Genomic DNA, 16,066 nt, shown 5'->3' on the forward strand with positions numbered 1-16,066 from the left:
CAGAACCTCATGGAAAGATAAAGTGCGAGTTGTACGTCTAGAGTTTGGCAGAGGGTGGCTTTTGGAGGGGTCTTCCTGGAGGAATGATAGAAGGCCAGATATGGAGTGAGATGCTGCATGTGGACAGGCACAGGGGTGAGGGAGAGAAGGAAGGCCTCTTCGTTGTGGCTGATGTAGTGCAGTCCGGAAGATGAGCATGGTGGCTTGTGGAGTCGCACAGCCCTGGCTGGAAGTCTCACTCTGTTCCTTACTAGCTGGTTACTTTCTCTCTGTTTTCGTCAGTTGTTTCACCTCCAAAGTGGGGAAGATGACGACCACAGAGAGCTGCTGAGGGGGTTAAGGAAGGCCATTCACGCCAAGTACCGAGCACGACACAGAGTTAGCGAGCGAACTTTTTCATTTCTTTCTTCACCTAGGAAATGGCACAATGAGAAAGTTTGTTTACTCACCACATTCCTGAAGCTCATCTGGTTATAGTTGGAGCCCCTAAGTTTGGCTTAGGAGCCCACATGATGTGGGGCTTCCTGGAGAGCTATGATCTTGTGTGTGTAAGACCAGGGTGGGTGATGCTGTACTGGGTCCATTTAGGCCAGTGGTTTTCAACTGCAGGTCATGACCATTAGTGGTTCAAGATCCCAATTCTGTGGGATAGAACCAGCGTTTAAAAAACCCCAGTAGAGGGCTTCCCTGGTGGCGCAGTGGTTGAGAATCCGCCTGCCGATGCAGGAGACACGGGTTCGTGCCCTGGTCCGGGAAGATCCCACATGCCGCGGAGCAACTAAACCCGTGAGCCATGGCCGCTGGGCCTGCGCGTCCGGAGCCTGTGCTCCGCAATGGGAGAGGCCACAACAGTGAGAGGCCCGCATACCGCAAAAAAAAAAAAAAAAAAAAAAAAAAAAAAAAAAAAAAAAAACCCAGTAGAGTAGGAGATAGCCAAACAGATTTGTCTGTATCAGAGGGCACTGAACCAAGTAAGGGTTTCAGTAACATATGTATACGTGCGTGACGGAGCTGCAGTATGAAATGTGTTTCTTAGTGAAGGTGGTTGTCAAAAAGAAAAAACAAACAAACAGGCAAAAATTACGGTGTGGAGGATCAGAGATTTTATTTAGGGAATTCTGACTACCCTGGGAGTTCAGGCCTTCTGACCAGTGAATTCCTGAGGAGATCTTTGTACCATTTGTAGTAATCTGGGGGTCTGCTAGGGAACGATCTCATTTGACCGTTTTTTGCATAAAGCAGCTGGAAATTCTAGTCTGGAATTCCCCACGAGATGCAGATGAATGAGGGCTACTTGAATGGTTGACCCGTTCCCAATGATCTCTTTGCCTTAAAAAGCATGAGTATTTGGCTCCAGGTAACGAGGACCTGGGAGCATGGAGTAGGAGAGGCAGGTGGAGGGTGAGATGTGGCTGGACCGTGAGGGATTGAGGGAGGAAGAAGTGAGTGTTTCTAGGATTATGAAGTGCCATTCGCTCAGCAGGTACCTGGTGAATGTCTTCCGGGGGTCAGGCCCCACCCAGCTTAGGCCTGAGACATGCACGCACGGCTAAAAGGTCAGGCATAGTGCCTGCCCTCACAGAGCACAGCATCTAGTGGGGAAACAGATGAGGGCCTACCAAAGTAGTTATTTATTTATTCCAATGAGTTATATTTTTTGCCTGTTAAGACTTGATGTGTCCCTGGATATAACGTGGGACTGAAATAGCTTTTTAAGTGTTTGTGGCACATATATTACTTTGTTCTCTGTTCCTTGTTTCAAAACTAGCTGGCACGGAATGAGGTATTTCTCCCTCTCTGTGTATATACATACACACGTGCACACACACACGTACACATATGTACACAATGCTAAATTAAGTTGCTTGTGAGTTTTGGGATCCTGTTTTTTCAATGGGCTAGTGACTCCCAATGGCAGAAAGCTCTCCTCACCTACCTCCAGCAGTTGGAAAAACTCATTTCCAGAGGAGTCCTGGGCACCTCGCTGTCCTGGCTGATGAGGCCAGCACTTGTAATTCTGTTTATCAAAAATGCTTTTTGTCATTTCTTGGTAACAACAGCAATACTTGCCCCTTGTGGAGAACATAGATAGCAAAGTATAGACCTATAACTCTTTTGTACATGAAATTATTGTTAGAAACTTCTTTAGAGGTAGGTTTTTTCCAGGTTATCATATGTGAAAAGAACATTTTAAAAAATGAAGCATAGTTGATTTACAATGTTGTGTTAGTTTCAGGTGTACAGCAGTGATTGTTTTATGTATGTCATCTACTCTTTTTCAGATTCTTTTCCATTATAGTTTATTACAAGGTACTGAATATAGTTCCCTGTGTTGTACAGCAGGATCTTGTTGTTTATCTATTTTATATATAGTAGTTTGTATCTGCTAATCCCAAACTCCTAATTCATCCCTCCCCACCCCCTTTCCCCTTTCGTAACAAGTTTTCTGTCTCTGAGTCTATTTCTCTTTTGTAAATAAGTTCATTTGTATCATGTTTTAGATTCCACATATAAGTGCTATCATATATTTGTCTTTCTCTGACTTACTTCATTTAGTATGATCATCTCTAGGTCCATCCATGTTGCTGCCAATGGCATTTTCAGTCTTTTTTATGGCTGAGTAATATTCCGTTGTGTCTGTGTGTGTATATGGGTGTGTGTGCATTACATTTTTGTCCATTCATCTGTTGACAGACATTTAGGTTGCTTCCGTGTCTTGGCTATTTTAAATAGTACTGTTATGAACATTGGGGTGCATGTATCTTTTCAAATTAGAGTTTCGTCCGAATATACACCCAGGAGTGGGATTGCTGGATCATATGGTAGCTCTAGTTTTAGGTTTTTAAGGAACCTCCATATTGTTCTCCACAGTGGCTGCACCAATTTACATTCCCACCAACACTGCAGGAGGGTTCCCTTTTCTCTACACCCTCTCCAGCACTTATTATTTGTAGACTTTCTGATGACCACTGTATTGACAGATGATTTGTAGACCATTCTGACTGATGTGAGGTGATACCTCATTGTGGATATGATTTGCATTCCTCTAATAATTAGCAGTTGACCATCTTTTCATGTGCCTACTGGCCACCTGTATGTCTTCTTTGGAGAAATGTCAATTTCAGTCTTCTGCCTATTTTTTAATTGGTTTGTTTTTTTGCTATCGAGCTGTATGAGCTGTTTGTATATTTTGGAAATTAAGGCCTTTTCAGTCGCATCATTTGCAAATATTTTCTCCCATTCTGTAGGTTGTCTTGTTGTTTCATTTATGGTCTCCATTGCTGTGCAAAGGCTTCTAAGTTTGATTAGGTCCCATTTGTTTATTTTTGCTTTTATTTCAATTGCGAAAGGACATGTTTTGACGTTACTAGATGGAAATGGTTTGAAGTCATTCTCCTCTTTCCTCCCTGTAGGAAAAATGCTGTGACCTTTGTTTCCTCAGACAGGCTAGGGTGGTGACAAGTTGTATAAACCTCACAGAACCATTCTTGGCCATCTTTCACAGTGCCTTGTTCTCTAAGCAGAAAGGAGGACACTGCTGGTGAAGTTTTAGGGTGGAGGTAATAAGGTCTGTAAAGTGCTTATGGTCCTGCATCAATATTTGGGTAGTGGTTTATATAGAGCAGTGAGTCTCAACCAGAGATGATGGGTGTTTACGAATTCTCTGGTGGTTTATCCAAACTACACAGACCAGCTGTCTAGCACAGGGAGCTCAGCTCGGTGCTCTGTGGTGATCTAGATGGATGGGATGGGGGTGGGGTGGGAGGGAGGGGAAGGGATATAGGTACACTTATAGCTGATTCACTTCATGTACAGCAGAAACGAACACAATATTATAAAGCAATTATACTCCAATAAAAAAAATTAGAAAAAAACAAAACAAGAAACAAACTACACAGACACTTTTAACTGTCATATTCAGGAACTATCAGATGTTCAGGAGTAAGTGTATGTTTCAGAAAAGCCCCACAGCTAATTCTTACCCTATCCCTCTCCTACTCCACCTACTGATACAAAGGGGAATGCACGTAAACCCTGCTCAAAGCTACAGACAGTACTGAGTTGAAAAATATAAACATTGGAAGCTAAAGGGTTCAGGACAAAAATGAACAGGAGGCACTTTTTCTCAGATGCATCTTTTCCTGCAGTAAAGCGTCCACTGACATCCCAAAATGTGGCTTCCCGGGCATCAGCATAACCTGAGGGAAGAGAGCTCTTTGCCAGAGGTACACATTATCCCCAAAGCTTGGTAAATACAGCTCTGAGCCAGAGCAGGGAGGCTCTCTTCCTTGTGAGTGCCACACTTTGTTGGCACGGCTTGGGAGCCCAGTGAGGTAATGTGTAGTTTCAGCCTGCCTTGTTCAGAAATACCAAGCAAACAAGTCCTCTGATTTAAAGGAAAATAGCAGCAATTATTTTCAGTAAATTGTTTGATTTCAAAAATATTTTCATCCTTTTGGCATCTTATACTTTAGACATGTCTCTTGTAAGCAGCAAATAGTTGGATTAAAAAAACGTTCTTTTAACTGTGTGTTTGTGTAGGATATGTGTATGTACTACTGACATATATATATTGAATGTATGTAGCATGCATCCTATTATTATTATTTTGCTGTTTTTGTCCCATTTGTTTTTGTTTCCTGTTCTCTCACTTTTGGCTGCCTTTTGAAAAATTCTGATCTTTTCCTGTTAGTTTGAAAGTAACATACTTTGTTCCTCTTCCTATTAATTCAACATACATACTTAACCAAAGTCTAAAATTGATCAGTAAGTTTAACCTCCTTCTGACGATTCAAGTGCCGTAGAACACTCTGAATTCCATTTACCTTGCTCCCGAGTTATGCTATACCTGTAGATTTTAAATAGTTTAAATCCATAAGACATCATCGTTTTTTCATATAGTTAATTTTGTTTAGTTGCCCCGTATATACTTACTACTTCTATTGCTCTTCATCTATCTCTTAGAATTTTCTTTAGTGAAGGTATGCTAGTGACAACCTTTGAGTTTGGTGATCTGAAAACGTCTTTATTTTCATTCTTGAAAATTATTTTTCATGGGAATAGGGTTCTACATTGGTAATTATTTCCTCTTAGGTTATCACATTGTCTCCCGGCTTCCACTGCAGCCTGTGGGATCTTAGCTCCCTGACCAGGGATCGAACCCGGGCCCTCAGCAATGAGAGCACAGAGTCCTGACCACTGGACTGCCAGAGAATTCCCACAATCTCTTTTTCTCTGGCTGCTCTTAAGACACTTGCTGTACTATTGTTGATTTGCAGTTTCACTATAACATGTCTGGGTGTGGCTTTTTAAAATTTATCTTGCTTGGGATTCACTGAGCTTCTTTAATCTTTCACTTGTTGCTTTTTATCAGTCCAGGTAAATCCTGAACCCTCAGATCTTGAAATATAGCTTCTACCCCATTTTCTTTCTTCTTCTTCTAGAGCTCTGATTAGACATATGTTAGGCCCTTCCCTCTCGCATGCTGCTTACCTTCTTTTTGATTTTGTCCGTTTGTTTTGTGTTGCGTTCGGAATAATTCCTTCTGGTGTGTCTTCCCTTTGGTTCCCTCTACGGCTATCTAATCTGATTGTTAATCTCAGTTTCTGTATTTTTTATTTATACAAATTCCGTTAATCCCCTTTTCAAATCTGCTATTAAAGATTTCCTATTCTGTGTAGCTTCAAGCTATTTCACTAACAAAAATATTATGCATATTTTATAGTGTCTCATAATTTCCATATCTGAAACTTTTGGATTTTTTTTGTTACTCTCATTCATGGTGTCCCGTTTCCTTGTGTGATTGCTTTCTGAGTTGCTCATTTTCCTTAGAATATTATTTTGGGAATTCTTTGAGGCTCAGGATGAAACAGTATCCTTTCAGAGAGGATTTGCATTCTGTCAAGCATTTAGGGAATTCTCCCAGTCCAGTTTAATCTAAATTTACAGCTTGAGGTTTTTGTAACATGTACGGGGTGTGAATTTGGGTTGCAACTAGGTGCAAGGGCTAGCTTGGAGTGACAACTGGTCAGAGGTTTTTCTTAACTCGGTCTTCCCAGAGCTAAAGCAACTTTTCTTGCAGTGCCCTAGTGGTGCTGGGGTAAAGGTTTACTACTGATTCACCGTCATCCTGAAGCAGCCCTTTGCAGGACCTGCTTTATAAAGGGTCTTTGGTTCCTGTTCGCGTGTCCTGTCAAGCCCTAGAAACTGAAGCTCATATCCCTCAGGTTTGGTAGACACCCAGGACAAAAGTACCTTCAGTACTTGGTTCTCTATTCCACATCCCATTTTCACTTGGATTTTGACCTAGTAATTTCTTACTGATCTGTTTGTTAGTTCAATACAAAAAAAAAAAAAAGTTACCCATTAGTTTTGGTTTTTAGTGGAAGGTGGTCAGAATTACCTAGTCTGTTTACATTTCTGGAAACAGAATCGTCTAGTTATAAAAATACAGAGAAAGCTTTTGTCAAAAGTTTGGTGTTGCTTAGTTTACAGAGAAGATTCTGTTTCTCCATCTGTAAAAGAGACATTTAAAATAGCCACCAATTTTGGACTCTGCATCAATGAAGTCTGTAGAACCCCTTATGAGTTGAATTAAAATCATATTTACTTACTTTGCCTTGTTCCAAAAACAATTTAAGGTGATTAAAACCTTAAAATTTCTAAGAGCACCACTAGACGTTCCAATAAAGAGGGAAGGGCATTTGGTAGAGAGCACCCTTAATCTCTGCTCTGCAATTACAGGCATACGTCATTATTTTACTGCACTTTGTTTTACTGCACTTGGTTTTTTTTTTTTTTTTTTTTTACAAATTGAAGGTTTGTGGCAACCCTGCATGGTCAGATGATGGTTAGAATTTAGCAATAACATATTTTTAAATTAAGGTATGTACATTGTCTTTTTAGACATGATACTGCGCACTTAATTGACTGCAGTATAGGGTAAACATAACTTTTATAGGCGCTGGGGAAGCCAAAAGTTCATGTGACTCGCTTTATTGTGACGTTTGCTCTTTTGAGGTGGTCTAGAAGAGAACCCGCCATATCTCCGACGTCTGCCCGTAACTAGGAGTTCTCATGGTGGAGTCTGTGTAGCAACCCCCTTAAGTTATAGGCAAGTTGTTTTATTTGCAAATGGGAGTTTTTCTCTGAAGAACGTCCACAGCTGTAAGCACAGTCTCAGAGGTCTCAGGAAAGTTATGAACTACTTAAGTAAATACAAGGAAATCTTAGGCAAATAATTTATCCTCTTTATATGTTAGTTTTCTAACCTATATTTTGATGAAACAAACACTTCATGAATTTACTCTAAGGGTTTTCCAAAAAGACAGTAATATGTGAACATGCTTTGAAAAAGTTATCCGTGTTTAAAAAAACAAAAACGTTTAGTAAAACGTTCTACTGGTTTGTTTTTTGTTTTTTAACACTTATTAAAGTGTTCAGGGTACTACAAAGGGTACCAAAACACTGTGGAAAAGTGTTCATCTTAATGACATTTATTCAACAAACATTTAAATGTACTGAATGCAGGAGATACAGATGAATAAAACACCATTCTATATTGCCTCATGCAGGACCCAGAACCATGGATTGTAAGAGCTGTTTTAGAAATATACTCAGTACCTATGGAGGCCAGAGGACGGGCATGTGGGGTGGGGATGGCAGATGAGCGAGTTGTTGCATGATTCTTGGGGTGTTACCACCTAACACCTAAAATGACTTAGCCAAAGGCAGCATAAGTAAGGAGAGGAGCAGGGAAATGGTGCGATGTGTGTGCACATTGCAGGAGTGTGTGTAGGCAGAGCAAGTAGGTGATGCTGGCACAGAAAACAGAGGGCAAGACATGAGGCTGCGTGTGTGGCAGGGGCCAGATTAGGGAGGGTTTTGTGGGTTAGTTTGGATTCTGAGCATTTTTGTGGGCTAAAGACAACACCAAATGCTTTAAGCAGGGGACTGAAATGATTCGATTTTGGTAGTACACAGCAGGATGGGGAGGGGGCTAAGGATGGAAAGTCTGGTTAGATATTTTTTGTATTGTTTCAGGAAGAGATTTGTGCGCCTAAAGTGGGAGTGGGAGAGAAGATAGATTAACATTATTTAGTAGGTAAATCAATAGGAATGTGTAATTGAGGACATGTGTAGGGTAATGAAGAGGGAACTCTGGCTTGGGCGGTTGGCTGAACTCCCAAATGAGGTAGAGAATCAGGAGGAATATGATAAGTTTGGCCTTGTCGTATGTGAGTAGGTATCTGGGTGGAAATGCATCACAGGTAGAAGAGTCTGGGCTAGAGAGAGAAATGCGTGGAGGCTTGAGTAAACAGGTGGTTGCTGAGAGCATGCGAATGGCTGAGATCAGCTGAGATAAGTATGGCGCTAAGTAGGACATACCAAAATTGAAAAGGTAAGTGTGTGAAGAAGAGCCCCAGAGAGAGAAGGCACGCGAGCTGTTCCAGCACAAGATGAAGCAGTTTCAAGGACTGAATTACTAACAGTGGCAAATACAGGGGAGGTCCTCCGGTAAGATAAGAACTAAACATATTCGTTTGACAATCAAGAGGCCTCTGTTTTGTTTAATGAGAGATGAGAACCAGATGGGAGATGAACAGCAAGTGAGGCAGTAAATGGAGAGGAAGTGTACACAGAGTTCGGATATGAAAGGGAGAAGGGCGACTTAAGCTGGTGCTATCAAGGGAGTGACTTTTTTTTTTTTTAAGGACTGGAGAAACAGAAACATGTTTGTTGGCTGAGGAGGAAGGACTAGAATGGGAGAGGTTGAAGATAAGAGTTGTTTTTTTCCCAGGCTCAGAGTTCAGGCTACTTAGGGAGACCTAAAAAGAATAAAATTTGTAGTCAATCCATCAGGAGTGCTCCTCAGCCCAACAGCTGATCCATCCATCTTAATAAAAACTACAGAACATCTTCCCTAGTTGACCTCAAAGAAGTAACAACTCAGTAGGCAATTACAAAATTAGATAAGAAAATAAAGTAAGTCAGGATAACTATATTTTTAATAGTATTTTGCTGCCAACCAAAGAAAGATGCTTCTTTTCTCTGGGATGAACGTAAATCAATGTAAACCAAAATTGTATTTTTCTGCAGAGATTATGCTATAAACTGGTAGAAAAGTCAATTGACAGCTTATTCTACTCGCCAAGAGAACAGTATGAGCCCTGAAAAGTGGTAGAAAGATCCCTTGTGAATATACCAACTGAGTCACCAAGAGTCCTATATACCAATAAGGTGAGGGGTCAGTCAGCCCATGTGAGAGAGCATGCAGGCAAAATTCTTGATTACCAAGGACCCATTTTCATGTTAGTTAAAAAAATTTTGGTGAAGTCGGTAATTTGAGTGAGTCTAAAATTCCATTCAAGAATATATTTCTTTTTGCTGGAATAACAAATAAGTTTTAATGGAATGAAGAACTGTGAACCAATTAAGATAGAGTTGTCTCTGGGGGGAATAAATAATAGAGAAGCTTTTGAATAAAATAAAATAATCTGAGGTGGAAATAACCTGAATCAGAGGTGACTGATTTTAACTGGTGCAGAATGCTTTGGCTGGTTTCTTTAAAAAAGAAAATGTGACTCTTAAAACATTAAAGACAAAAATTCAACAATGTATTTAAAGGCTGTAACACTTGGGCCTATGTCAGTTGAAAGGGGATGCTGCAGCAAGCTAGCAAAACCAAGAAATTTTAAACCGAGATTATTCCTTCCTTCCGTCTATTCATTTAACTCAACAAATATTGCTTAAGCATCTGGTAAAGGACATCAAGCCTTTGGCAATACACAAAGCACCTTTTAATCAGTTTGTTACTTGTCCACGCATGTTTGGACCGTTCCAGGAGGCGGAGCTCCTCCTCTTGCAGGCTTGCCTGCGTCAGCGGTCTCCACGGCCTGATCCCTTTGAGGCTCACACCCCTCCTTGTTGCTGCCTCCTGCTCCCTTCCTTTCGTTCACTGAACACACTGCCACCTGACTTAGTTTTCCTCTCCACTACGACTCTGCATGATCTTAATGTCCACCCGTCCAACCCACCTGTCTTTTTGGGTTTCGTGATCTTGTTTTGTCTCCAGAGATCTTCCTTAAACTTCATGTAGCCACTGCCAGGTCATGCCTTGGATCGTACTACACCATGAACTTGCTCCTCTCAGATCACTAATCCAAGCATCCTGGTCTCAGGCTAGCATTTTCTGTCCTTCCCAAGCTGCTTGTTCAACAACTCCCAGTAGATCAGAGCTGTCGTCAGACTGTCCATTGGGCTCTCTACTGTCTTCCCAACACAGTGTGTTGTGCTCACGTCCTTACCTATTCAGTTTAAGTACCGTAGGACCCTTTTTCAACACGTCAATTTTAATAATTATTCAGTTATTGTCCTTTGTTCTTTTCAGACTTATCTGGCAAAACTCCAAGTTATCTCTATTTTCTGTGCGTCTGTACCTAGGCATCAGGGTGTTACTAGGGAGGGCAACAAAAAACCACAAGAGGCAAATTTTCAGTATAAGCTCTCAATCACCAACTAGTTGGGGAACTATAGAATGGTGTGGAGGACCCAGCACCTCTGGGCACTTTACTCTCCACAATAACTGTTTTAAAACTTGCATTTTCAACCGTCTGCTCTGCCCTGGTCTCAAATTTCACAGAGAAAACCAAAGCCTGCATACGCACTAGCTTCTCCTTTCTTCTAGATTAAAAGCACTCTGTCCATCGGAAGCCAATCCTTTGGACCCCATCCTCCTCCACCTTCTTTGGAACCCAATACCATGCGGATTCCTTTGACTCTCTGGTCTTCCACTTCTCCCTTTTTCCTGGGTCCTTCTCAGAGATAAAGCAGTACCTAAAAAGGGAAAGGGAGACACACTGTTGCCTCATTCTCTCCTCCTTCACACTTCCAACATTTGGGAGCTGTGCAAGGTAGCTTCTTTCTGACGTCTACCTCCTCTACTACCTGGAAGGGCATGTCTCTAAGCTGCCATTTATTTCCAGGAGGTCAAATCCAATAGATGCTTTCGAATCCCTCGCTCTACTTGATTTCTCAGCAGCATTCAACACCTGTGCAAAAAAAAAGCCCTTCCCTGGGATTCCATGACTTTCCTCCTCCTGGTTTTCCTTTCATTTCTTTAGCTACTGCTTGTCAGTCTCCTTTGCCTGCTCAGCTGTCACTTAAAACTTTTGAGAGTGCCTATGGTGTTGCCGTGGGCCCTCTTTTCTTTATAGCAGAGATCCGCACATTTTTTTTTTCTTTAAAGGGCCATATAGTAAATTATTCTAGGCTTTGCAGGCCATAAGGTCTGTCACAACTACCCAACTCTGCCACCGTGACATGAAAGCAGCCATGAACAGTAGTTTAACTAATCGACATGGCTGTGTTCCAATAAAACTTTATTTACAAAAACAGATGGTGGGTTGGATTTGGCCTATAGCCTGTGGTGTGCCGTGCCATACTCTATACTCTGCCTAGAGAAGCATCCTCTCTCGTGTCTCCAGTGACCATCTATACATCACATTCATATCAAATCGGTATCTCCAGCTACCTAAAATCCACATTTAAATGTCTCAAAGGCATCTCAAATCTTACCTGAGGAATTGTGCTCTTTGCCCCCAAATCTGATCTTCCTCCAGTGTCCTTAGTAAAAGGCACTGCCATAGAGTGCACAAGGCAGAAAGTAAGAGGCATCCTAGATGTTTCTCCCTCTTTCATGCTCTAATTCTTTGAACTGGAAGAATACCTAAAAAAGGTAACTCTGTAAATGCCATTATTTGAAGCACACAGTCAAATTTAACATTTCACTAATAGAGCTAAACTTTATTTCCATGATTATTACATGTTTACCTTTGATGCTGAATACATATTAGATTGATTTAACATACAACTTGGGAGAAAAGCTGACATTCTCCACTAGATGGGTTAAAAAGGAATGTAAAACTACAAAATACTTGTTTAAGTTTGAATTCTAAATTATGGCAAACAGAACAATAATTACCTTGCCATTTTTCTCTTTCTAGTTTTCCAAGATGGATTTCATTATAAAATGTTTTTCATAACAATTTATTTCAAGAAAGGAAATAAGGGATAATCATTAAAATCATTTTAAGTATAGAGTACAAATAAAGAGTCTTAACGCAGAACTCCTATCTCCTATTTAAAATAGAAATAATACTTCAGGATATTATGAACTGAGGGGGACTGACTGTTGTAAACTGCAAATCTAATGACTTGAGCGAACCCACACATGCCATTTGCTTTTGTCTGTAAGAGTCAGGCTGATTTAAGGGTGACACAACAGAGTTCTATTTGATATCTATGTCACCCAGTTGCTACTCAGAATGGGGGTGGCCAAATACTAAGTGCTTACGTGATGGAGATTCAGGATTAATCAATTCCAAGTGGCTAAGAGGTAACAGAGATAATCATTCCATCCCCCAATCTATGGCCATGTACAAATGTACAGATTTTAGCATTCACTGAAAGTTTTAAAATAAAACTCCTCCAGATACACTGAAACGGCTGAAATTCACAGTGTATAAAGACTGTTATCTGTAGCATAATTGCAGTGTTTAAGCAAAATCAAAATTATGGGTGGTTCTTAAAGTTGTTATTGGTAATAGTTTCTTTGCCTTCTCTATAAGCCCCCTTAGCATATTTTGTGAAGAAAGGTGTGTTCTTAATACTCCTACTCTTTACTTAAAAAATAATAAATCGGCTTAAAATTATTTTCCCCCAGGGATTACAGGATGAAAACTCTTACTAGAAGTATGAATGAGGCCTACTGTTCTCATTAGACAGGTGTTTAGAATCATCTGCAAAAACCCATATTCTTCTTAATAATAATGCTTATAAAAGATGTTTAATAAAGATAACTCACCTCTAATTAGATTACTCTAGTGATAAAATATTTTCTCATGTAACTGTTTAGGCCAAATGATTTATGGCTTTTCCATTTTTAAAATTTCACTTTTAATGTCATGTTGTTAAAGCTTTTCTAAATACTCTTCTAATATCAGATTCTTAAATGAGAAAAGACAAAGAGCGAAAAACTCCGTCTCAAGGCACACTCCTTTTCTTACAACAGGGTCGACACACTTTTCTGTAAAGGGCCAGATAATAAACATTTCAGGCTTTGTGGGTCACAGGGTTTCTGCTGTTCTTGTGAGAAAGCAGCCAGAGACAACATGTATTTATAGAAAGAGTAGTCCGAATTTGGCCACAGCTGGCCAATCTCTGCCTTAGAAGAGAAAGGACATCTTAAAAATCCTGGTCTCTAGTCAAAGGTGATGACTGACTCAGAATCTAGCAGTTTAATCACTCTAGAATACGTTGATGTTGAACACCGAATTTAGCCAGCTTTCCGCTTCTGGTTCAGATTATTCAAACTCATGTCATCATGCTTTTTTTCATTTGGGATAATTTATCTTCATTTAAGAACTTGCCTGAGCATTATTTATTGAGGGATTCAGTTTAAAATTAATAAATGATGTCCATAAAATTGAATATCCAATTTAATTTTTGAAAAAAATGAAAAATATAACAGAATCAAAACATTAAAAATAAGTACACTCACTACCCATTCCAGTAATTCATTTAAGTCATATCAACTATAGAATAGGAAAAATAAATTCAGAAGTGTAATTACTTTAAAATACACTACTTCCATTTCTGTCAATATTTTACATTTATGTATATATTCTAGACTGTAAGCAGAAATTCTCTCTAAAAATCTCCTTAAAATCTTGAGGTGCATATTAGAGCCACAGGCAATATCTGACATATAAAATCGCAGTACAGGCCTTTCAAATTTGGCATTTCACTGGTACAATACAATGACCAACGTGTTTAATCACTGTACAGTGCCTAGACATTCCAGTAAGAACCATTATTTTCTTTACTGTAGAATGATTAATACATATTCTACAAGGGGCAGTGAGGTTTAGTAATTCTATTGGGTATGTCCTGACATAATTTTCAAATTGTACAATAACACAAACAGCTTTGTTAAGGCCATGTTTTATTTGCTGATTAATGGACAAAAGGCAATGTAATTTATTTTCAAGTATTTTCTTGAAAGTCTGTGCTCATAAAAATCATGAAAAGTTGGAAAGACTGTTAAATCACTGAAACTTTAAATATATCTTACACAATCTTGTTTGTACAAAAATACAAGTTAAATATAAACATAAAGCAATCATGATAATTTTATGCAAATCTGTTTTATGTGATCTTCAGTTATATATAAAAGTTTCTTGGTTCTGTTTGTGAAAAGATCAATACCAGATTGAATTACTATCTATTGGCAAAGGGCCCTAAAAAGCTTACTTTAGCAATTATCTTTTACATGGTTAAGAGCATTTCCTAATTTGAGATCACCTAAACACTGGAAAAAAAAAAAAATGAAAAGGGCAGTATGTCCATAAACCAACAAATAATGTGGCTGTGATGTATCATAAAACACAAAGAAACCCCACACATCTGTACAGTAAACATTATGTACTACATACTCACACGGGTGTATACGTGTGTGCATGCACGTAAACACACACACACGCACACGCAGGCACGCGCACACATACCCAGTCATAAAACAAAGCCTAATGAGGTGTTGCTTCCAGTTCGATATTCAGCTGTGCATTTTTTCTTACTTCATCAAATGAATAGCTTTTTGTCACCTTCCCATTCTTGAAGACAGTATGGAGAAGATCCTGCACAAATATAACAATGTTAAAATTTAATAATATTAGACTATCAAACAAAATTCTTAAGTAATGCTTTGATGAATTAGGTTAGTCAAATACACAGAGATGTCGACAGTGTTCAAATTATGAAACGATTTTATTCACAAAGAATGCTGGTGGAGCAGGCATGATCTAAAATGGGATGTAGAGATATTTAACTTTTATGGAAAGGAATGATCTGACTGGTACATTCTTAAAACACTTTTCCTTAAAGGAAAAATGAAAAAACCTAGTTGACCCATCTCTTTTTTTTTCAGGTAGAAGATGCTTACTGCTTTGGTTGCCCAGAAGAACTATGGCCGTCACTGATAATCATGACTGACAGATCAGCAAGGAAAGCCTGCCAGACCTTCCCTTGTTCCTAGACAAGACTCAGCACTGATTAAACTTCTCAATTTGGAATTTACTAAACTTTCTAATCACGGGTTTTGGCCTTAAAGAAACAAGCAAGCAAACAAACAAAGCCAACACTAAAAACAAACCACCAAACCCAAAACAGAAACATAAATATTGATTTCTTGACTAATGCACAGCCACTGATTTTAAAAACTCTGTGTATATTCCCAAAGTCACTGATACGTGTAATCCATTTGATCCACACAAGGATAAAACAAAGACAAATTAAGAGAATTAGGACTACATTCCCTTTTGAGTCTGGTAACGCCATTCCTGTCTCACTAAGGAATTATCTGCCTCTAGTTTCTCTTGAAAAACCCATAGAAGTAATCTACGGTGCCGAAGTTTTCCATCTCATCTGAAGGTGAGGAGCATTCAACGTTATCTAACATTTTTGTCATGTTGTTTCCTTTTTATCCTACGTTTTATTTTTTATTAAAGAATTTTTTTATTGAGGTATAGTTGATTTACAACATTAGTTTCAGGTGTACAACATAACAATTTAATATTTTTAGATTATACTCCATTTAAAGTTATTATAAAATATTGGCTATATTCCATGTGATGTACAGTACGTCTTTGTAGCTTATTTATTTTATACACAGTAGTTTGTACCTCTTACTCCCCCCTACCCTGCCGCTCCTCGCTTCCCTCTCCCCACTGGTAAACACTAATTTGTTATCTGTATCCGTAAAACTGTTTGTTTTGTTATATTCATTTGTTTTATTTTTTTAGATTCCTCACACAAGTAGTAACATACAGTATTTGTCTTTCTCTGACTTATTTCACATAGCATAATACCCTCCCAGTCCATCCATGTTGTTGCAAATGGCAAAATTTCATTTCTTTTTTAAATGGCTGAGTAATATTCCATTGTATATATGTACCACATTTTCTTTATCCATTCATCTGTTGATGGACACTTAGCTTGCTTCCATATC

The 16,066-nt window shown here is 39.2% G+C and overlaps 1 protein-coding gene across 4 annotated transcripts in view; it reads right to left on the reverse strand.

The window, feature by feature from the left end:
• Positions 1 to 7,480: 7,480 nt before the first annotated feature.
• The window catches only part of NAMPT (nicotinamide phosphoribosyltransferase), a 44,372-nt gene continuing 35,786 nt past the window's right edge, over positions 7,481 to 16,066 (reverse strand). The window contains exons 11-14 of one of the 4 annotated variants that reach the window (XR_010842288.1): positions 14,568 to 14,696; positions 11,578 to 11,728; positions 10,762 to 10,836; positions 7,481 to 8,828 (exon numbers count right to left, since the gene is read on the reverse strand). Coding sequence is in view for 1 of the 4 variants with exons in the window: in XM_059074539.2 (XP_058930522.1) it covers positions 14,586 to 14,696 (111 nt within the window). In the remaining 3 variants the exon portion in view is untranslated. Of the gene's footprint in view, positions 10,837 to 11,577; positions 11,729 to 13,481; positions 14,697 to 16,066 lie in introns of those variants that run through there. The other 3 variants (XR_010842287.1, XR_009337401.2, XM_059074539.2) reach the window with 3 other exon arrangements.

The sequence above is a fragment of the Kogia breviceps genome, chromosome 9 (genome assembly GCF_026419965.1).
Source record: "Kogia breviceps isolate mKogBre1 chromosome 9, mKogBre1 haplotype 1, whole genome shotgun sequence".
Taxonomy (NCBI): domain Eukaryota; kingdom Metazoa; phylum Chordata; class Mammalia; order Artiodactyla; family Physeteridae; genus Kogia; species Kogia breviceps.